We start from the raw sequence: 23,704 nt of genomic DNA, 5'->3' as shown, positions 1-23,704 counted from the left end.
GATCAGAGATTTTTTTTTTGTTTGTTTGCTTAGGGAGATCTACCTGCAGGTGAGCATGAACGAAGGCCTCTCCTACATCACCAGCTCTGTTCACATCACAACCACTGAATGTGTGAGTAGAGCCTGCATAGAAGCGCAACACATGTTCATATCTGTCTTTGGCATGCTGCCTTTCTTAAACAATTTTTCTTCCAAGTTATTTTTCTCCCGCTTCTCTTATCTTCCCCTCTTTCCTCTGTTGTTTGTCATCAGAGGGGGCAGTGAGTACTTTTCATTTCCTCCCTTTTCTTTTTTTTGGTTTTGCAAATAGTTGCGTGTAAACTGAATTTAATCGTCGCGCATTCCTCCCTCATTTCTGTGTAGTTTGACGGCACCATCGTGCTGATTTCACTGCTGGTTGTGTTCCTGCTCTTGGCTCTGCTGCTGATGTGGTGGTTCTGGCCTCTGTGCTGCACTGTGGTAAGTGTGAGCGTTTCAGAAAGTTCATCTGAATAACCCGATCAGGATTTGTGATCGGGTTATTCTGTTCCCAGTTACACAGGGGTTAACTCATATTTATGTGTCCTTTTGCGTCAGGTAATCAAAGAACCGCCACCTCCTCCACCTCCAGAGCCAGTAAGTCAGCACCTTCATCAGCCAAAAAATAAATGTTTTGTTTTTTTGAAGCTTTCTAAAATATGCAGAAAATAAGTTGCAGTCTTTGAACAGTGCCCTGGAAAATAATCAATTACACAAGACCATCTTTAAGATATTTATTTCAGGTTAATGGAACAGACCAACACAAAATACGCATATTTATGAACTGGAAAGAAATCAATAAAAATTCAAAGTATGTATTCACCCTAGCCTCCTGTACATTGACACCCATAATAGTGAATCCATAAGAAATCACCTAAGCAGTAAATAGAGTCAACTTATATATTTATTCTCAATACACTGCTTTGTATTGGTTGCTACATAAAATCACAGTTAAATACACTGGTTACATTAGACAAAATATTAACAAAAATAAATACTTGTGCTGTAAATGATTCAACCTTAGTACAATCTGTTAGCTAAATGACATAAGCATCACAATAACGTTTTCTGTCAAAGGAATCAGATGAGGATGATGGGATGCCCAGGAAGAAGTGGCCCACAGTGGACGCTTCATACTATGGAGGAAGAGGAGTTGGTGGCATCAAGCGTATGGAGGTAAAACTCAGGCTCGTCGCTTTGTTTTTTCAAAACTGAAAACAGCATTATGCACGGACTATTTGATTTGTTTTTCCTTGTAAATTTAAGGTACGATGGGGGGAAAAAGGGTCGACCGAGGAAGGTGCCAAACTGGACAAACCTAAAAACGCGATCGTAAAGATGCCTGAGCAAGAATTTGAACCTTATGAACCCAAGCCTAGAAAACCTCCACGCCGCCCCCTGCAGCAGAAGAAGTGGTATTCACCCATTAAGGTCAGTGTGTTGCATGAATACTGTAGTTCATTTTTAGTTTATCTTTTCCCATCTACCTTGCAACTTTTTTTCTGCTTTCCAGGGGAAACTAGATGCTCTGTGGACTCTGTTCAGAAGAGGTTATGACCAAGTATCTCTAATGAGACCGCAGCCTGGAGATCAGGTGAGCCTGCTTCTTAAAGACAGTTTAGCACACAAAGCTGTACACCAAACTGTAATTTAAGAATTGGTGTAATCTAGAGGCTCATTCTTTTGGTAACAACTACCCAGGAGTCTTTTAATAGTAAGTTACATGGTACAGACTGGGGTTTTTCTGTTGCTCAGCTGTGAATAAGAGAGCCTGCAGTTCGATCTGTATTTCTTACTGATTTATAAGAACTGCTCTACGTTACATGTAGAGGTCAGTTCAGATTCCCCCACTCCTTCTTAGATTCACTCTCAGTCAAAGAGTCGTTAATACCATTCGTCTTGTCAAAGCTGCGATTGTTCACACACAAGGACTTTGGTTGTTTTCCGTGCTTTCCCCTCAAATTCCCTCCAAATAACAAGGTTTCAGTCAAGGTTACAAAAAACAGGTTACAATCTCTCCACCTCCCCCAATCTCCTTCACTACTTTTACTGAACCTCACAAAAGTTTTTAGACCTCTTCAACAAATTCTATATTTTGTCACACTACCACCACAAACTTCAATGTGTTTTGTCTGGGTTGTATGTGGCAGACCAACACAAAGTTGTGTGCAATTCCATAATCTGAAATGTGTGATGAGTATATGCATTTATCTCACTTTACTTCAATTCCCCCACACAAAATCCGGATGTCAACAACTAAGAAACATCATCACAACGACCAAGGAATACAGCAGACAACAAAATTGGGCCTTTGTGGAAGAATTGGAAAATTGTTGAGTGGTTGAAAGAGATTCATAAGAGGATACATTTCTATTTGGTTAAATGCAGTTTATGAAAAAGATGGTGCTCTGGTCAGAGGGGACCAAAGCCTTTTTGCCCAACATGCAAAATTTTATGAAAACTAATACCCCAAATACACTTTTCTCAATGCTAAATATGGTAGGAATGTTTGCTTCAGCAGCACTGGCTGAGAGGTGAATAGAAAAATCTGAATGAAATCCTCATTCTGATGAGGATTCATCAGAGCCAGATAATTTTAATTTTATCTGAGGAATTTTTTTGTAAATGGAGAAAGCAAGGGGCGATGAAGATTTTGGTGGCGATCAGCCCTGGGGACAAAAGAAGGCATCCCGTCTGTCATTATATGCCTCGTGGTCCTTTAGCTACCCGTCTGTTTATGTGACATTTGCTCAGGAACACTAACACACACACACACACACACATGCGCACACAAATTAGTGAAAAAAAGGAAGTACAAACAGGAAGCGTGGCAGAAACTGGCAGTGCTCTGATGGCCCTATACAGACAAAGTGATTTAGTCAGTAATGAGTGGAGGAAGCACAACAGATTCCTTCTGAGCTGCCGTTTAACAAACCACACAGATATACTTTGCTATTTTTTCGAGCCATCAATCTTCTGCAGAGACATTTGACATTCACTCACATTCAATCTCGGATTTTAGATCAACTTTAATGCGCCATGTCCTGCACCAGTTCTGCACAACTATCTCCCTTGGAACAAAAGTGGGCTTTTTGCATCCATTTTATTTCTGTCCAGCTTTTCATTTTCCCCACTTAATGGCGCGTGAAGGAAACTGGGTCCTTGCTGAATGGCTCTGTGAACCACTCTCCCATAGAAAGTGACTGACAAAGACTCCAGAAACTTCGACGCTGACAGACACTTTTTGTTCTGCCATGTAAAAAAAAAAAAGAGAGAATAGAAGCACCAATGTTAACCAGTTTTATAGACTTTGCATACAGCAGACACACACTGACACACTGAGACATGGTAAAGATGAATCATGCCATTCAAAAGCATAAATCAATAAGTGATATGTGAAGCGACAATGACGCCATTTACAACAGTGCAGATGTTTCGCCATGACGACCAGTATGATGGTGAAAACATGACTTCAGGGTTATGGGATGCCCTTCATGGGGTCAAGGTTGGAAAACAGAGAGCACTTTGCTCATTCTTCCCTCTGACACTTGGAGGAATGATAGAGATGGCACAATTTAGGACTCACAAGTGCGAGAGACAGCATTTAAAAAAGAAAATTCTGTTTCATACACAATCAATGTGTTGTCTTTTAGGAATAATGAACATTTTTACATTTTCTGACATAAAAACCACAAACTCCTGTGTAATTTATTGAGCATTGCACATGTCAGCTCTGTCAGTTTATGCCCATTCTTCTTTTACAAAACAGCTTAAGATCAGTCTGACTGCAAGAAGTGTATTTCTGAACCTCAATTATCAAATCTCACCACAGATTAGAAGGGCCTTTCTAACACCTGAATATGCTTTAGTCTAACCTATTGCTTAGTAGCTCTTGTTGTATGTTCCCCAGTCTCAAGTTGTTCAGAGTCTCTAAGGCACTTTTTATGGCACAGTTTTAATCCAGACATATAGAATCAATTTCAATTCAATCATTCTGATAGATGCACAGTCAAAAATATGCGTTCATGTGGAAAAGAAAAGAAAGTTTTATTTCTAAGGAATTGCGTCCAACAACTGACTTTACAGCAAACTCCCCTCTTTCTGAGTGAGCTTATGGAGACAATGGACAGCTGATTGCATCTAATCGTCAAAGTTGCAGCAGCCGTTCAAAGTAAGCATTCATGTGAAAGACACTTCCAGAGAACCTGAGTCAATGTGACCTGCCATTTGCCACCAGTGACTGGGGATTGGGGAAATTTTAAAGAAAATGACTACATTTTAAGAGCGATTTTAAGATTTTAGTATTTTCTTATACATTTTTAATATTACATGTTAATTTCTACAATTTTTTTTCTAATGTAATTGCTTGGAATGGAACCCATAGCTCTACATTAGTGTTGTTTTATCGCAGATCATATTGGAAATTTTTTTATTTTGCACATAAAAACCTTCAGACCTTATCATATGCTTCTAACAAATGAATAAGAGATGCATTTCCTGAAAGAAAAAAAAAAAAACATTGAATCATACAAGCACCCATGCAGCAGTTTCCATATGTGAGTGAAGCCTGAGCTGTGAGGTCATGTGACCTGACGGGCTGAGCTGTCACTTCACATGTGTCTCGTTTCTGTTCCGTCCCCCACCGTCTCTTCACTATGATGGTTGAATGTGTGCATAAATCCATACGTGTGTGTTACCACTTACTTGTAAATATCCACAAACAATTTCCCCTGTATGTCTGCATTAGTAAGAAGGACAACGTATTTGGGGTTGGAAGTGGAAATAGAGAGCAGATGAATGTAAAGGGATGCTTCAAAATTTGTCTTTGTCTCCGAGCAGATACTCAAGGATCGAAAAAAACAATCCCAGTGACAGATATTACAGCCCAAGGCAGAAGTCAGCAACCACTTCAATATAAAGAGCAATTTCTGCTTTCGGTTCTAGTGAATCATTTTGTTTTGAGCAATAAAGTCCCTGTACCTCATATACACTTACTATATTAAAAAAATACATGTTTTACAGTTAAATTAAGGAACTGTATTTCTATTTTGACTTTTAGAACAATGAAAATTCAACTTTTACAATACGTTGATGCACCAGACATTGCAAAGCCTCTGCTTGAAGCTGTTAATATGCTGACGTGCTGTTAACACTTTGCTCTTATCATATGAAACTCCTTATTCATATTTTTTTATGTTCACTGTTTAACCCAAGTGAAATCGTGTTGTTTTAATTTGACATTAAAAATGCAAACAATTTATTTGATTAAAGCAAAAAAACACATAAATTTGGTGAAAATTTGCTTATTTAAGGAAAATGAAGAAAAGCATGTAGTTTGCATCCTAACCCAAAAAATCAAGTAAGTTTCTTGTCCCATTAGGCTCATTCTGCTGTGGATTTGTTAAACAAAAGCAAACAGAGAAAAAAACTCTTTTTATTAGACTTGTCTGTCTGTGCATCTGCGTATTGTAAAAGTTGAATTTTCATTGTTCTAAAAGTCAAAATGGAAATACAGTTTCTTAATTTAACTGTAAAACACATATTTGAAAAACAAACCCTCTTCTGTACTGCATAATTTGTGACCAAAATTATTTAGAGTCACTGTGAGGGCCCCAAAATGCCACATGCTGCTGTGGAGCTGCAGGTTGCTGACCCCTGACTCCCGGGGTCACACAAGGAGACTGACCGTCATGATGAAACGCTTCACACCAAATGCTCTGAAGATGCACCTCTTCACCACCCATCCTCCATCTCTTTTATTCATGAGCTTTCATTCAGACCATATGCTGTGGCAGAACCATGCTTACAGTCACACACACATGCACACACCCATAAACATCCTCATATTCATGAGCTTGTCCTCTCATTGTGTCCATATGCTGTCTCTCCTGTTGTGCTGCTGCTCACAAACTGGCTTTTCATGGCCGCCCAGCAACAGCACCCAAAGAGCCCCGCTCTCCATGCACCCCGGCACTCCCGACCAAGCTGCCCTCAATCAATTACCCACCCCTCATATATACACGCTTGAACCCACAATGGCCCCCTTCAGTCACAAAGCTTCTGCTGCAGGGTCCTCTTAATGGCCCCTGTGTGACTTTAGGGCCTCTCTGCTTAATAAGGTGTTATAATCAGACCACCAAGGGTCTGCCACTCAGAGACTCCACCCTCCATCTTTCACTCAGCGACTGAGCAAGGACAGATAAAAACCCATCAATGGGGACAATGAGAGACTCATCCCTTTCTCCAAGACTTGTAAATTATGCTAAACACTGTTATGAAGAAATATAAATCCCTCTCTTTATATGGCTTCAAATCAAGCACATAAGGGACATAACATTCTCCCTGTTTGGTATCTAAAGAGTCCAAATCACAGTGGAGGATTGTCGAGAAAGAAAAAAGACTGAAGACTAAAGCACTTTTTCAGAGCCGGCATCGCAGTTATTGTGGTGCAGGTGTGAATGGAAAACAGAAGCTTCTCTGTGTGCTTCCTGAGACATCAGACACTCCTGTCTCTATCTGCAACGCTCGGCAAAGCCTAACAGAAACTATTCTGAATGTTGAATCTATAAACAAATTTACTAAGTTTACACAAGGAATTAATTTCCCCTGTTAATGGAAAGTGTTCACATCCCCAGCTAAAAGGCCAGAGCTTTGAGATGTAAGGAAAATATTAGACCATAATAAATTATTTCATTTTTTTAATGTGACGCTTAGCCTGTACAATTGAATTGAAAAATAATACATCTGTGAGGCGGGAAATAAAAAAGCAGAGCTGAATAATTGTACACACCCTTAAACTAATAGTCACCACAGCTTAACTTGAAAATATTATCCCACTCTACCTTATCAAAGTTCTCCAAATCCATCACACTATGGTGACATCTCTTGCTCACAGCCTTCTTTAGCTGAGCCCACAAAGTTCTCTTTAGATTAAGTTCTCCGCTTTGACTAGGCCATTCCAAACCTTGCGTTTTCCTCTCATGAATACATAGCTATGTTGACCTGGGTCACATGCACTTAGTGTGATGTTAAAAAGTGAAATAAATTTTTAGCTCATTACTTGACACCTGGAGAGTTTGTATTAAAACTTCATATTTTAATCTATCTAAAAAAAATTTTTAAAAAGTAGCAGCTTGCTAATGAAGACCCATCACGTTACCTTTGAGACTTGGGACACATGTAAACTCAGGCGACACCTAGCGGTTGCAGGAAATTTAGCAGCACTTTAAAATGAAGATTCACTTTCTCTAATTCTGCACTTGGCTTCATTTTCAGAAAGTCATGACTTTCACAGTCTCTTGACTACAAACAGAAAAGTAATTGCTTCCAACACCAAGTTTCAACCAAGAACATTTTTTATTTTATTAAGGCTCTCTAGACGAGAATACAAAACTCCATTGTAGTCTGGATTGCATGTTTTCTCTGAGAAAAAGTTTCTTTCTCGCAACTCTACTCTTTACTACACAGGAGATTTTTGTCACATTAAAACACAACACATCCTTGTTGGAGGTTCCTTCTGTCTCTTTGCCTTTTTAGTGATCTTTCATAAAATTTGAATGTCCCTGTTTCCCCTGATTTACTCTGATTGTTTATGACTGTCTTTATTGTGGTGTGGAATATAGATAAATGATTTCTGCCCTTCTTCTGACTGATACCTGGAGACTATGAAATCCGACTGGTTCTTTGTAACCTGTATGAAAAACTTTTTTTTTCCTAATTAGGACATATAATCTTTATCTTGATTAGAATGAGTAGAATTGTAAAATGGTGAAACTAAGTATTTGTTATTCCATGTTTTTATTAATTTTTTTTTTTTTTTTGCATTCCCTCGTCCACTTTTAAGAGATTTGTTAATTTGATTAGAATAAATACTTGATATGTGAAAAAAATTTGGTTTAATTGATCTCATTTTATAAGCCTAGTATTTATCAAGAGTACACTCTAGAGTACACTATTTTATTCATTATTCTGCACAAAAGGAGTTGTGATTAAACCTTGTCTCCTTGCTCTGCAGGGTCGTTGTATTCGCTTTCAACGGGTCAGAGATGATGATCGCCCTGCTCCTCCCCGAATGCCTCACTCTTCTTCTCCTCCTCCTCCTCCTCCTCCTCCCCCAGTTGAGGAACAACCTTTAGTCTCCAACTCGGTCCCCCGTACGAAACCTCCGTCAAGAGGACCGCGGACTGCTCCATCCTCGCTCACAGCGCCTCCGTCCCGCGCGCCCCCTCCTGTGACCCGACTCCCGCCCGGCCCACCCCCAGCCCGTGCTCCGCCTGGGCCCCTCGGGCCCCCACCATCCCGGCCTCCGCCGAGGCTGTAATAACTAAGAGAATGGATGCAAATACAGAGCTTTGCAGTAGTATTTTTAACACTTGAGCTTTTTCCATCTTGTCATGTTACAACTAGAGAATTACCGTAAATGTATTTCATTGGGAATGCATAACTGTGAAGCTGAAAAGAAAAAGAAAGAAAATGTTCTTCTTCCGCAGTTACAGCTGCAAGTCTATTTGGGTTATTTCTCTTCTATTGTCCACATCTTGTGTCTGAAATCGTTATTCACTCATCGCTCAAGCTGGATAGACAACAGAGCAACTGTTGACATTCATTTTTCCTCCTGGAAGGTGATTTTCAGCATAATGCTGCCACAGCAGTGTTTCACTGTGGAAATGTATTTAAGGTGTCCATGGGAGAGAGAGTACACAACCCCATTCTTAAATGTGTTGCTGTCTCAAATAGATTTTCAAACAGTATTGCTCTTTATTTTGCTCAATTAATCTTGTCATCTGCATCATGTGCAGTGTTAGTTTTGCACATCGGGGTTACATGAGGTCAACTTTGGTTTCAGCTGAGCCAGAGAACCTTCTTCCACATGGTGGCAAACTGCTAACAGCACTTCTAGATTTCCTTTTGGCGGATCAGAGCGAAGAGAACTGAATTCACATCAGATGCTTCTGATTTGCTACTTCACAGCTGTGCAATACTTCTAGAATGCTTATGAAATGTAAGAAAATTTGTTGTTGTAACATGACAAAATGTTAGACGTTCAAAGGCAGGTCACTCTCATATCTAAACTAATTTCTTAGAAAACCGAACATCATAGTGAAAAATCTTCCAGGTCAGAAGCACAGATATTTTTTTGAGCGCTGTGTCTTGTTGCTGGACAGCAAAATTGATCAATCTTATGTCAAAACCTTTATAAAAAAATATAAATAATAAAAAAAAGACCATGGATTCAACTGGGACTGTTTGTACAGTAACAGCGTTGTAGAGTAGGTGGTGATTGTAAGTGTTTATCATACCTTAGTGATGCTGAAAGTGAGCTAGGGACAGATGGCTTATGAAAGTAAACAGAAATGTTTTTACATATAAATGCAGCACAATATTAATCCATAAGGAGAAGGTGGTATGAAATACAAACAAAAAGGGTGGTAGCAGGGGCATATATGTTGGCTTTTTAATTAACAATTCATAAATTTTTATACTTTTTCAACCGAAGAAACCTTTACTGCAGTCTACTTAAAATGTAGTTTTAATGTTCACCAGTCTTAATGCAACTGCAGGGCAGTTTCTCAGTATGTTATTTATTGTAATACAGGCCCTCGTTTCTTTAGCATCTTTTTAGGTTTGTAGATTTTGAAGTCATTGTAGGGTGGGGGGCACCATGGCAGATATTAGCGAGCTTTGTGATATGGCACCTGATGGGCTTGAGATCATTTTGAACACATTCAAGTAAAAGATTGTATTGAAAAACGTGTATCTTCAGGGCTCTTTGTATACTGCATTTACTGACTGAAATGATCATTTGCATTATTTCTTCAATATTAACACATCTGATTTCAATAAAGAAATTTTTTTTTAATGCGCTGCCTCTCATAGCTTTTGTTTTACGTATTTAAAGATGAGTCTTTTTCATGACGGTGTAACTCAAACCAGCGGAGGAACAAGCAGGTCAACAGATTTTATTACATGGTCATTAGCTGATTGGATTTTGTTAATACTTGTTGATGTAATGCCTTAAAACTACATCAGATTAATTAAGCAAATTACAAAATGTCAGGGCTGTTATAAACTACACAGGAAATGTATGCTGAAAACCATAAAAAATAATTCTACATCCATTAATCTGGAGATTTTATGAAGCAACTTTTAAGTCTTTACCAGCAAATATATTTCTGCACTAATAAAGTTCTGTGCTCATATTCCTAAAGTTATAAAATAATAGAAAGCGGTATTTTAGCCTACTTTGGAACAACATACTATGGGGCACCCTTTATGAACTTACGCAATATTAAAAGCAATATTTGGTGAGATTTTTTTGTCATCCAGACCATTTTAGGGATCCAGTGGTTTGAATCTTATTGCAAGTATATATACATAAACATATGTAAATACATAAAGCATGTTGTGGGGAAATAGAAATCCTCTTAATTTCAGAATATGCTTATGAATTTTGTGTATATAAATCTGAATAAATAATATTAACCAACTAGTCTTTGAGATAGACTACATCCAGGTTGGCAGAGATCCAATTCCCCGGATAATCGTAAAAATATTCTATAGAGTTCTCGATTAGTAAAGTATTTTCTTACAACAGCCCTACCGCTCCGTCTAATTTTCTTTGGATATCAATAGCAAGAACAAACCTATTTGTTTTAATAGTTTTAAATCCACAATCAAATGCGACAATCATAAATAAGAAATAAACTTTTAATCCACAAACATTACTCTTATTTATGAATTGAAGACCATTTGTCTGAACTTTATCTTATTTTTTACTAAAGTCGAAACAAAAAAAAGCAGAAAAGCTGTGTGTTGATCCATATAAAACACAAGTGAAATTTTATTGACTTTGGATAAATCTGTTTTTTTTTATATTTTTTTGCAAATCAAGGCTTTCTATTTATATGAAACTGAACTACATACAAAACAATGGAAATCCAGAGTTAAATCTTAAACTTTGTCCCAAATCCTGCTTGGTACTTCAGGTCCCTGTTGTTTTTCTCCTAAGGAATGCTGACATACTGAACAGAGAAGAGTGACTCGAAGGTCAGCCTCTCATTACCGGTACATGACTCATTACTTCATCCTGTCAGAGAAAATGAATCACATCAGCTCTACGGTATATCAGAAAAACAACCCAAGTTTCAAAGCTGAGCTGCAAAATGCAACAACTTTCCTGTTCAAGTTGGGATTTATTTCAGGTTTATGATGAGTCAAAACAGAAAAGCAAGTTCACTTTGCACTCCATAATTTACTTTAATAATACACTTGAAGGAACCTTATAGCATTAGTGAATGATTTATCACAATTTACAGTACACAAGACTGCAGCAGCGTCAAGTGGCCAAATGTGGAAATGAAAACAAAACTGTTGTGTCTCTGTATGAATGCAATCAATTTGGGGCATGTCGAAATGAGTACAGACAGGATTTTCTTTTTTCATCCACTTGAGTAACAACAAGACAAAGGGAGCATAATCAGCAAGAAATTCTCATTTCCATCCCACTGAATGTTGTAAACTGATAAATGTTCAGAGTATCTTTGAAACACACACACATATCTAGGTGTGCTCTCACTTTGATGCACACATTACAAAAGCAGTCCAACAAACAATTTAAATCATCTTCTTCAGGCTTTCCTTTTTTTCTTCTGCATTTTCTTTCCAGACTGCGCCCCCTTCTGGACGCCTCTCACCATGCCTTTGAACTGACCGTGCAGTTTGGCTCGCTTCCTGTAGGCGTAAAGCAAAACTTTAGGCTCAAGTCTAAGCCTACAAATCAGTGTGGTGGCATGAGCCGACGCTCATACCTGCGATTGAGCTGGTCCTTCTTCAGAGGGATGTAAGCGTAAGGATCCAGCTTTCCTTTTTTCTTCACATCTCCTTTTCCTTTCTGACAGAGTTAGAAAAAGACACTCAGAATGAGTGTCTTTCTGAGCAACTTCACTTCAGTTGCAGATTGTTGTGCTTGTTTACCTTTGATTTATAATCGGATCCAACATTTTGGCTTCGTCCCAGAGGTCTGTGGATACCCGAGCCGCCGGCTGTGAGAAAAGCATCATCATCACACAGTGCTATGTACAAGTGTTTGCATGTATTTGAACCTTGCCACAACACAACTGCAAACCTTAACGTACTTTTACCGGATTTTATGTGAGTCTACAACATGTGGCCCTTCCATAACAGCTCTTCATAACTTGGGCTAAAAATGATAAAGAACCAACTAATGTTTTTAGACTTAGATATGATAGCAAATGCAATGTTTTTAGCAATTCTGTGGTTCTTTTCATGCAATAATTGTATTGCATATCCACTGAATTATCCAAAAGAGCCAGTAATATTATTTTGGATAATTTTTTTCTGGTTGAAAACTGGGTCTTTTTCCCACCATAATTTTTCTACACCCCATGAAAGAACATGTATCCATCCTCTTTTTTGCAAAGGTTTTGAGTTTTTAAAATATAGGAAAAATGGTAGTGGTTTAAAAAAAGACATTTTCTAAAGCACTCATGTGTTAAAAATAATGAATTGTTCTTTTTTCAAAAAGATCAGGTAGCTTTAGTGATTCTGAATGGGCTTTATTCAGCTGGGTCGAAGGTAGAAATGCTTGTCTGCAGTTTCCCACATGCTGTGTATAGGATACAGCAAACGTTGAAGAGTCTTTTGGCCTATGTGCAGAACACTTTGTGTGGTCGAACATTAACGATGCAAGTCAGTTTGTGCAAACCACCCACACCGTGAAGCATGGTCGTGGCAGCAGTCTGCTGTAGGAATGCTTTTCTACACCAGGGAAAAAGAGCCTGGTCAGGGAGAAATCCTTGAAGAAAATCTGCACAAGACTGAGATTGAGGCAGAGGTTCGCCTTCCACCAGAACAACTCTAAACATACAATCAGAGCTAACTTTGATGGTTTACATCAAAGTGCATTCATTTGTCAGAATGGCATAATCAAAGAAGAGAATAAAACCAAATTTGTAATCTGTGGCCAGACTTGATGTTCACAGATCCACTCCATCCACTCTGAGCCACTTTGTGAAAGAAAAGTGGCTCAGAGGCTGGTAGAGACTTTAACTCAGAAGACTTGCATCTCTATCAGCACACTGAACTAACGTGCTGAGTCAGCGCCTTGAATGCATGCAAGCACATTAAAAACACATATCAATATCTTTCCATTTCACAAATAATCGACACTAAAATTCAAATAAAACACCGCTGAGGTTTCTGGTTACAACATAACAAAATGAGAAAAAGGATAAAGAGTGTCATTTCATCTCCAAGGCAGTTCAGTAATCCAGAGGAATATCTTCTTTAGTTACCTTTATATTTCAATTGAGGTTCAACATCCATGTCCTCGTCTAAATTGTCATCTTGAAACTTTCTCTTCTGGGACTTTTTCTGCAAGTGTAAAGAAAAAAAGCAGACTGTAAGCAAAACAGCAAAATGTTCCCAAACATTAACACTGTGCTCTGTAAAACTCACAGATTTCACTCCCGCTTCCTCCAGGATATCGTCCATCTCTTCTCCACCTGTGAAGAGAAGCACCGCCGTCAGTGTGTTCACACATAAAGCTCTTGCAACGACACCACCGGACTCCTCTAACCTTTGTTTTTCCCATTGACCTCGTCATCTTCTCTGATGATGAGCCGTCCGTCTGAGGTCACCTTGAAGCCGTGTTCGACCTTGGTGATCTTCTTCAGCTGTGGATTTGTGGCTGAGAAACAACAAAACATCATTTTAAATCTTCTGAACCTCAGAATTGTTCTCTGATTAAAGCAAGAAGCCTCACAATGCCATGGTACCTAGAACTCTTTGTGAAACCTTTGGATCCAAGAAGTTCAAAGGATCATCTCCCTCTCCCTCCTTCAGCCACGCTTTCCCTTTCTGTCTGCTTGATTTCTTCTGGGTGTTACGAGACTTTCCTTCATCCTCAGACAAATCACTGTCGGACTCAGCCAGGATGTCTTCAATACTAGAAAGAAAACAGGGAATGTGGTAAACACATATACTAAAGTGACTTTCGTGTGGGGAGCTGTTGTCGTACCTTTCGCTTTTTCCTTTAGGCGACTCCTCTTCGCTCTCTGACGATGCGTCCTGCTCCTCTGCGACCTGCTTCCGCCTCTTGTTTCGGGCCTCGGCTTTGCGGATGTTTGTCAGCACCTTGTGGTGCTCTGCAGGCAGCATGCTCTTCACCAGCTCAAAGCTGGAAACCCACAATCAGAGCTTTCAGGAGAAGGAAAGCGCAACGCTAACAGATAACATCGGTAGGAAGAAGACTCACCCAAACTTTCGGATAAATTTAGTGAAGATGTTCTTGAGTTTGGTTCTGAAATGCCTTCTTACATCATCCTTGATGTTTCCAACTCCCTCCATCTGAACAGAGATGGAACAAAAAGTAATTTATTATATCATATCCTCACTACTAAATGTGTTTACGCACTAAACTTTTAATCTACTGTTTAAGTATTAACAATATTTTTTTGTCAATTACATCCAAAATCTTTACAATTTCTCTTAGATAAGACATTTTACATCTTAAACATTTGATTGGTCATCAAAATGTCCTATGTGTGCAGTGTACACGTGACTTTTAAACTATGTAAGTGCGATGGAAACCAGGTCATTGTTATCAGAATTAAGTAGAAAATATTTACAAATTTTTACTTTTTTTAAAAACAGTGATTCTGGAGTTTTAACCAGCAGAAAGACCCATAACTTTAGTCATTATTTAGAAAGTGTTACCTTAAATCAAGATAAATTTGAGTTGGAAAGCACATTCTCGTACTTTGATTTAGTGAGAAAAAAAACAACAAAAATAAAGCATATTAATCTGCTGAAATTACGAAAATTATCCAAAACGGAACATTTCTGAGTATCAACTCTCTGTGGTGGGGTGGGACTGACTGATTTGGTTGTCATGGAGAGCTCCTTTGAAACATTTTGTCACTGGTAATGTACAATTCATACCATAAGGGTAACATGTGAGCCCAAAGCTTTGGGGTCCATGATGAAGAGGATGACTTTGATGAAGCCCAATGCAGCTTTGACGACCTCCCTGGTTCGAGACGAAAGCAGCAGACAGACGTTTTGCAGCAGCTGCTCCATGGTGGAAACCTCTATCGAGTCTGAAAGAGAAAAGTAAAAAGTAAAACTGAGTCTGCCGCACAGATGTCATTTTTTTCCATAAGTCCAGGTGAAAACATACAAGTGAAAACCACCTTTGTACTCAAACACGAGACGAGTCAATGCCAAAATGGTGCAAGTGATCATGGTGACGGAACCGGTGAGTCCTGCATACACCAGAGCCAAATACTCCTCCATCGCATCTACAATCGAGGCAGGTCATGTTAGCTGTTTTATAAATTCCAATGTTACAAACTTACATGTATTCAGAAACAAATGCAACACCTTTTTTGTTCCCACAGAAGCGAACGAAAGCGTTTCCTATTTCCACCAGAAGACTGTAGGCGTTCTTACGAGCTCCAACTGAAACCTCCTTGGTACAGATGATCACCTGCAGGGCAGAAACTCTTATAAACACCAAGTACATCAGCTCTGTCTGTGTCTGTCGTCATCAGCTCTGATTTGCGTTTGCACCTCTGGCAGCAGCGCAGTGATGAAGCCTTTGTGCTCCTCATTCAACCTTTTCACGATATGGATAAGACACTTGAGTCTCGGCTGAGAAAAGCGAAAACAAAGCAGTCAGGTGGGAGTGAATCACAAAAGTCAGGTGTACAGAATGTTTTTCTACATATATAAAGATTTTACCCTCTTTGCGGGTGAAGAAGCATTTTTAAGAGTGTCAAGCAGGACAGTTTTCAGAGTTTCCAGGTTGGAGAGGACAAAGGATTTACACTCGTCTCTCTCTGCTCCGCACATCTCCTCCAACACGCGGTACGCCTTCTTCTGCATCCCCGGCTCTTTGGCCTGAACACAAAAGCAATAATAATAATAAAAAATAAAAAGACCTTATAAAAAGGGCCTGAATTAAAAAACTGCCAGGGCAACCAAAATTTTTCTTGGACAGTAAAAACTGATTTTTAAAAAGTTAAAAATCTTGTTAAATTCATTACAGAGCGACACATTTTTGTTAAATTTGATCACTTTTGGTTCACAGCTACAGCACAAAAAAATGAAAATTTATTTCTCTGAAAACTAAAATATTATTATTTAGAACCAACTAAAAGTCACAGTCATGGGAAAGACTGCTAACTTGATAGTTGTTCAACAGACAGTCACCGACCTGCTTCACAAGCAGGTTTACTCAAAAAAAAGGAAATAAAGAAGCCAGGTGCTTCCAAAGTGCTGTAATGTAGAACATTATTAGAAAGTTTAGCAAAAAAATAAAACTGTGGGGTAAAAAAGGCACTCAAGCAAACCCACATAGATATAACCAGGACTTGGGCTACAACTGCTTCAGATGCAGAAAGTTTATTCCATTTGAAAATTTAAATCCCTGATTCTGGAGGAGTGGGGACCACTACCAAGTTTCCAGTCAGTGTTATTAGGGAGCCATGGCATCTGCTGCTTTTGGCCCACTGTGCTTTATAAAGTCCAAAGTCAGCACAGCTGTCTACCCGGAAATTCGAGAGCACTTCATGCCTCCCTGTGCTGGCAAAGTTTGTGAAGCAGCTGATCTGATTCTCATCCAGGATTCGACTCCTGGACGCACTGCCAAAAGCAACAATGCTTACTCTTTTGGACATGATTAATGTGGCTGACTGACCAGCAACCTCATCTGACCTAAAGCCCATTAAAAAATCTACAGTGGGTTGTCAAGAGAATGATGGGACGGACAAGAGCCAACAATGCAGACGAGCTGCAGGACTATAAAGGGAACCTGGGCTTCATTCATTCAGGCTCCAAACCACTCTGCATTCATGCAGTAATTGAAGCAAAATGAGCTCTAGGTCGGCAACTAATACGCAGTACATAAAAGTAAATTTCAGCGGGTCAACATTTCTCTATTACAAATACTTTTTTATTGGTCTAATTTAATTCAAATTTTCTGGGAAACTGAATTTTAGGTTTTCATTTGATATAAGACAGAGTCAGAGTTTCACATTTTGATTCATGTAACTTTTCAATTATATTTTGATTTATTTTGACGCATCATTAAACATACCTCCATATATGGTCTTATGAGCTCAAACGTTTTGGCCATAGTGCTTTCATCAACGAAGGGAGCCATGGCAACCACAAGGTCCATCACTGCAAGCCTGAGAAGAAGATCGGACCGGAACAGGCTCAGCAAACAGGTGATGAAGATATACTAATCATTTTCTGATGGAAATCAAACCCAGTGGATCCCAGTTGGATGTCCTACCGTGTGAACTCAACGCTCTCCGAGCTGGTCAGCCGGTCAGAGGCTTTTTGCAGCAATGTGCAGATCAGCTGCGGATGATCAAAGTAAAATTGCATAAACAGATCATTTTAACACTCTTCAGCACAACAGAAGCGTTAAAATGTTACCTGCATATCAGTGACAGTTAAGTAGACTTTGATGGTGTCGAGCACAGCCATCCTGTAAGCACCAGAGTCCCCGTCTGCAGGCTGCTGGCTGTACAGGTTGAAAAGGATGGGCAGGAAGTTTTTGGAGAACCGTCCCAATTCTGCCTTTTCTTCCGCTTCAACATGATCGCATACAGGAATGATTATAATACTGCAACGATGCAACAGTTTGCACAAAGAGACGACCTCTGGGAACATTTGCCACCTGTGGAGCAGCTCTTGTTGATCAGCGTACGCAGAGCTTGGCACACGGTGAGGCGCAGGTCTGGACGTTCGTTAATGGCCATGCCGAGCGTCCGGGCGACGCCCTTGAAGGACGCCGTCAGGTCCACTGGGCATGTGCAGAAGCCAGGAAGCATGGTCCAAATCTGAAATGGTGAACTTAGATCAGCATTGTTTGCTTAAGCACAATCTGGTTTGTTGTAACCATAGAAAGCACATATAGCTTGGTGCATTCAAGCTTAGCAGGCTCACTTCCTGGATGAAGTCACTGACCTACCTATCTATGCTTTTAGCTTTCTCAGTCTTGTGGGTTTTTTTTACTATAGAACAAACTCCTGGCCCAGAGGTTGTGTGTTTAGCTTGTCATTCTATTGTCATTTAATCTGTGGACATTTTTTAACCTCAGGAGTAAGTAATTCTGGATCAATGATTGTTTTTGTTCTTGTTTGTCCTTCCTACCCCACTCTGTTGGAGTTCTTTTTCCTGCCATTTCTATCCACTGTAACCACATCCTCTTTGATAATATTAGCACCAAATGCAAAGAGAGCAGGAAATGAAGACTAATCACAACTGATATTGTCAGAGGTCTTAGGCTAGAGGGCCTGTGAATAATAGCTATTTTTCCCCTAAAGGTAGATTTCTTTTAACCCCTTGTCCCGGATCCAATAAATATTAAATAAATAACTCCAAAATTCAACACTATAATACCAGACAAAATTAAGTGAAAAGTTAAAGCAACAAGACAAGTTTTTTTTTTGTTACCTGAAGCTGTAAAGTCTGGTAGACCTTTGCTTCCAGCTTCTTTCCTTCTTGCTCCAACTCTTCAGCTATAAAACAAGATTAGTCAGTTAAAGCATGTAAAAACTGAAAATGTTATTTCCTAGTCCACATTCATTCAAGATGCTAGTGCATGAGAGAGAGACTTTCAACAGATAACAGGAAGTCTGGTCTTATTCCAACAATAGCTAATTTTGGAAATTTTAGAAACTTTTTAGAAACTTCAAAGCTAAGGTCAGGATTTACATTCTGTAGGGAATAGATCTGGAAACTTATTACTAGCAATGCTAACAGTACTGATCATTGAAACAAGATGCTAAATCTAGTTAATAGTTTTATCTACATAAACATTTAACTTACCTCTTTGCTTGAGTGTAGTGGCCAAAGGGAGAAAATAAGAAGCAAAGAAACTGAGGCGAGTGTTTTTCACGTGATCTCGGATGACTGGAACCAACCAGCTGCGAGGGAACTCCAAGTCGTCACTAAAAAAAATGCAAGCAAAAGTTAATAAAATCACAGTAAAGACAGCAGGACATCCTGTCATTTTGGCGTCGTACTTGTAGCCGGTGATGTTGAGCGGCACAGCAGCCAGCACCACTTCAGGCCCCATGCTTTCCACAGCGCCTCCCACAGCCAGGTCCAACTCCCCGCTGAAGGAGAACTGAGGGATGGAGCGCAGGTCTGACAGGGACTGCAGGGACTGCCCAGCACAAGGGAAGAAGTTCAGTCCACTTCATTTTATTCTTTATCCTCTTAAGGGTTTCAACATGTCAAAGCTATACCTTAGTCATGATAGGGTGAGCTTGTTTTCCTGCAACTCTGTAAAAGCAACCAAGGATCTGCAGCACAAAGGGCCACGAGGCATGAAAGCGATATGATAATCCTTCCTCCACAATGCTGGAAAAATGCAAGTACAGACAGTTAGCAGTTGTGTAGTGACTTATGGAAAAACGGTAAAAAATAAAAAAAAAACTATCTGCGATCTTACCGAAACATTTTACAGACATATGAGGGGTTCCCTGCAGAGGCTGTGGCAGTGATCATCCCCATTTCCTCCATGTGAGGAGCAACACACTCAGTCAATAAACTCTGAGATATAAAGACATTATACATAACCATTTAGCACCGTGCACACACCAAAAACAACACCGAAAAGTTTAATTGCTGTCAGTTTCAGTGCCTATTACCTTGAGTGTGTTGGTGGCTGCAGAGACCACCTGTGTGTGCGGCGACAGCAGGCAGGACATGGTAGCAGAGAACAGCCGAGGGAGGTGACCTAAACTCAGAGAACTCTGCAAACTGGACCAAAATACACACAGAAGGTCAGTGACACACCTGAGAAAAGTCCTTTCAATCTCGTTCTGCAATCTTGACCAACTATACCTTGCCAGGTGAACATGTGCTTTCTCCATGACGGTAAGCCAGGCTAGCAGAGGCTGCAGGTCATTCTCACTGGGCAGGTAGTCATAGAGAGCCTGAGGAAGACAACTGAGAGTGAGTCTTTAGCGGATTTTAAGCTATGGTAATGGAGCACATTGTTTTTGTCTCACCGTGATGATCTGGGCATTGAGTTCTGCAGAGAGGGAAGACGCATTCGGCTTCGCAATGAAGAGCCGATGAAACGCCTGCATGGCGCTGGCTGTTACCATCTTACAGCCAAGACAAACAGAAGAAGCATTGTTTTAAAAAAAAAAAAAAAAACGTCCAAAGAAGCACCAAAGTAGCTGTAGCTGGGGGAACTCACCACATGGCTGAGAGTCATGACACGCAGCAGAGTTTCACAGCAGGACTTAACGGTTCCCAGAGGAAACGATCCCATCAGCTCCTTCAGGAGGCAGAGCACATGGAGGGTGGTGGTGTCCTCTTTGCTACCTGATGAGGTGCCAAAAATCAACTCATGACTCATCGGACACATTTTAATATAATTGCTAAAGAGGATGTTCTCTCTTTAGATCACCACAACTTCCAAAAAGCAAACATTTGGACCGGACATGGTCTTCCAAACATTTTCTGCAGCCATTTAGAAACTTACTTCAGTATAACTAGCTGAAACCCTGGCATAAGTATTCATAACAGTTGAACTAATTTGCATTTTGTCACATTAATCCACAATGGGATTAAAAAAAAACTACATACAACATAATTGCATTTTTTGGGTCTAAAATGTGGCGTACATTTGCATACAGTTTGTTCTTTTGTAGCATAATCCAGCTTTAAACTTCTCCACAGCTTTATATTTGACCTGTCTGCAGTCTGCATCACAATTATGAATACATTGTGTTGGTTTATGGTGTAAAATCCCAACAATATACATTCTTTATATTACCCAATTCACTTTCTGACTGTCTTTGTGTACAAAATTGGCTGATTTTAACTAATTACTAGATATAAAATTCCAACCTGTGAACATTTTACTACATCAGTTAAGTAAACTAACAACCATGATGCCTCACCTCCTGCCTGCTCTATTTCTTTGATGCAAAACTTGGCTGTAGTGACAGCAGCGGGGTGATGGCTTGGAGCGTCATCAGTAAAGAGGAAGTCGCTGCCTCGAAGAATGGAGCAAACGCCTTGCTGAGCTGCTTTACGGACCTGAGGGGGAAAAAAAACAAAATAGACAATCACTTGTTAGAGAAATCTTGTATTGTAATTTTTTGGATGAAAAGTAAATGAGGTATCTGTTTATTTAAGCTAGTGGGAGTGACCTTTGGCTTGCTGTGCACTGTGAAGCTGAGCAGACCATGATAAGCCTGCAGAGTAGATGGGTAGCTCCAGACAGAAACATCCTGCTTCCTCAACAAAGTGGCCAAGCAGGACAAGATCTTTAGATGCAAACACGAAAAAACAACATGGATTTAAAAACAGAGTGACAACAGAACAAGACAAAGGCAAACCGGAAAATTCTCTCACCCATCTGAGAGCTGAAGATGCATCAGATGAAACCTGTTTAGACATGACATCCATGAGAGCCTTGGTGGTGTCTGAGAACTTGGACTTAAGCACCGGAGCTGGAACACTGGTGACACCCAAACACTGAGCAGTCAGTATTAATCAGGTATAATATGTTCAGTCATGGAAAAGACAAAAGTTTTCTAATTTCTACCGTTTCATGACAAGGTTGAGAAGATAAGCCACTGCAGCCTGAGATTCCTCTGATTCCACAACTTCCAGGGTCGTCATCTACCAAAAATCAAAACCAGACTAATTAAAAATAAAGCTAATCAATCTAAGGGGATAAGCTTTCTTTCTTTTTTTTTAACACAAACTTTAAACAAAATATAAACCAGTGAAACACTCACTAAAGCAGCAAAGTACTCCGTCTCTGTTTCCTTCCCGCCTTGACTTCGGATCACTTCAGTAACAGCAGCTAAAACTGCACAAATCTGGCAAACATCAAAAGAGTAAGTGCAGATATGCTACAAAATATTGCTCATGCTAAGTTTAAAAATAGGGAGTATGCAGGGTCAGGCAATACCCCCGTAGTCCTACCTCTTTATGTGCAGCAGAGTTGGACTCCCAGAAGCGCTGCACCTTTCTGAATGTGAGGTTGGAACAATCGGACAGGCCACTCAGGAAGGTGCCCGATGTTCTTTCCGACAGTCTCTCATCAGGCCCCTCTTCCATTTGACTATCCTTACGGGCCTCTGCATTAAGCTCCAGGGGCCCAGCCTGCAGCTCATTGTGAAGCTTGAGAGCATCAACAGTCAGGTCGCTCTTCGCTGTGGAAGTAAAAACAAAACAGGCATTTATTGCTGTCACTCCCAAACTAAAGTTCACAAAAAGAGTTAAGAGGGCTCGACTTACTCTGTGATATGAATTAATTTATCATAGTTTCTATGCAAGTTTTCCATGAAAGTGAAAAATTTTTGAAGCTTAATATTTTCCTCTTTTCTGTTTTTACACCACACATGTAATGGTTCATTGCAAAAAAAGTATGGAATATGCAAGAAAACAACTTTGTAAGAGTATGCATAGTTAGACAGATAAACAGATGAATCAGATAACCTCTGTTTGGTGAATGAATGGTAAACAAATGGGTGGGTAAACAATCTATGATTACATCATTCAGAAAACAAGATAAAGTGAAACTTAATATTTTTGTTCCACTGATGTTCTATCCTTATCAAAACATAAAAAATACTTTAATAAAGCTTCATACTTATCCAGACTGGCCTGTGAGTTTTGAATTATATTAACAGGCTGATGTCTTAAAACTGCATTCCTTCAAATTTTTTGGGCAAGTGATAATTGGCAAACATACATGAATATCTGTAACTTATGTACAGTTATGCCTCTGTGTTGTAAACTGTAGCAGTAAAGTAATCAAGTCAAATAATGACCAGTGTGTTTCTCAGTGTTTACAAACTCCATTTAGGATTTTACAGACCGACTGAACAGAAAGGTCAGGGGGATTTACTCCTGAGAGTATGATACTGAGTGTTTGCTAAGCGGCGTAACAGATAAAGTTATCTAAGTTGAATGGCTAGTGTGGCTGATGTTAGCTCTCTGAGACCCACGTGTGTATCTCTTACCGCTGGGTCTGCTGAAAAAGCGGCTTTTCGCCGCCTGTCGGAACCGGCTGGTCTGCGGATTAGAGTCGCTGCTGTGTCCCTTCTTCCAGCGCTTTAACTTGACCGCGGTTCCCGACCGAAGTTTCCCTGATTTCACCATTTTCAGGGCCGAAAATAATCACGTTTCTCCACTGCTGACTGTGGAGCTCCAGATGACTCCGTCGCTCTTTGGATGACGTCACTGACTTGCTGTCGAGTCCAACTCGATGTTATGTTGGTACGCCAGTAGATGGCGCTGTTCACTACAAACGACTGTGGATAAACAGCCTTTCCTCCTTTTGTACAGTTATGATTTCTCATAGTCATACAGACAACTTACAAACTAATAAGTTCCACTTGGTTTTCGCAGGTGTTCCAGCCCAGGAATTGATTCCACAATTTCTCTGAATATTTTAGTTTTACCTCAGAAACACTGTGTTTAATCCCAACCAGCAAGTTTTCGGTTTGACCAAGCAGCGACTAGACTGGTGGCTTCATAATGTTAATGACGTTAGTGTAAAACAAAGATGTAGCTGAATTATTTATATTTTTGAGGTTGTTGTTTTTCTTGAAATATGAATTTTAAGGGCATTTTATTCTTCAGCACAAGGCAGAATGGCCCTTTCAATGTA

At 39.8% G+C, this 23,704-nt stretch overlaps 2 protein-coding genes across 2 annotated transcripts in view; one reads left to right on the top strand and one right to left on the bottom strand.

Annotated features, from left to right (window-relative positions):
- Nucleotides 1–9,877, top strand: part of antxr1d (ANTXR cell adhesion molecule 1d) — a 29,368-nt gene extending 19,491 nt beyond the window's left edge. Inside the window, exons 12-18 of the mRNA XM_044136538.1 lie at nt 34–112; nt 364–459; nt 577–615; nt 1,096–1,194; nt 1,285–1,449; nt 1,532–1,612; nt 8,033–9,877. Of these exons, the coding sequence (XP_043992473.1) occupies nt 34–112; nt 364–459; nt 577–615; nt 1,096–1,194; nt 1,285–1,449; nt 1,532–1,612; nt 8,033–8,338 (865 nt within the window). The 3' untranslated portion in view covers nt 8,339–9,877. The remainder of the gene's footprint in view (nt 1–33; nt 113–363; nt 460–576; nt 616–1,095; nt 1,195–1,284; nt 1,450–1,531; nt 1,613–8,032) is intronic.
- Nucleotides 9,878–11,249: 1,372 nt separating this feature from the next.
- Nucleotides 11,250–23,284, bottom strand: rrp12 (ribosomal RNA processing 12 homolog). Its single transcript, XM_044136686.1, has 34 exons — nt 23,055–23,284; nt 22,012–22,241; nt 21,822–21,905; nt 21,626–21,702; nt 21,433–21,538; nt 21,228–21,344; nt 20,976–21,114; nt 20,267–20,394; nt 20,073–20,171; nt 19,906–19,997; nt 19,710–19,821; nt 19,511–19,611; nt 19,305–19,419; nt 19,080–19,222; nt 18,883–19,004; nt 18,508–18,572; nt 17,729–17,891; nt 17,485–17,639; nt 17,339–17,406; nt 17,138–17,231; nt 15,781–15,939; nt 15,610–15,690; nt 15,421–15,526; nt 15,231–15,338; nt 14,980–15,137; nt 14,294–14,385; nt 14,057–14,215; nt 13,815–13,984; nt 13,616–13,726; nt 13,495–13,541; nt 13,332–13,410; nt 11,992–12,059; nt 11,826–11,908; nt 11,250–11,748 (listed from the first exon to the last, which is right to left on the bottom strand). The coding sequence occupies exons 1-34, from the start codon at nt 23,191–23,193 to the stop codon at nt 11,646–11,648; spliced, it is 3,873 nt and encodes a 1,290-aa protein (XP_043992621.1). The 5' UTR covers nt 23,194–23,284; the 3' UTR covers nt 11,250–11,645.
- Between the last annotated feature and the right edge of the window lie 420 nt (nt 23,285–23,704).

Source organism: Gambusia affinis, linkage group LG13 (assembly GCF_019740435.1).
Source record: "Gambusia affinis linkage group LG13, SWU_Gaff_1.0, whole genome shotgun sequence".
NCBI classification, from domain to species: Eukaryota; Metazoa; Chordata; class Actinopteri; order Cyprinodontiformes; family Poeciliidae; genus Gambusia; species Gambusia affinis.
Note: the sequence above shows the minus strand (reverse complement) of the source record. Positions and strands in the feature narration are given on the sequence as shown.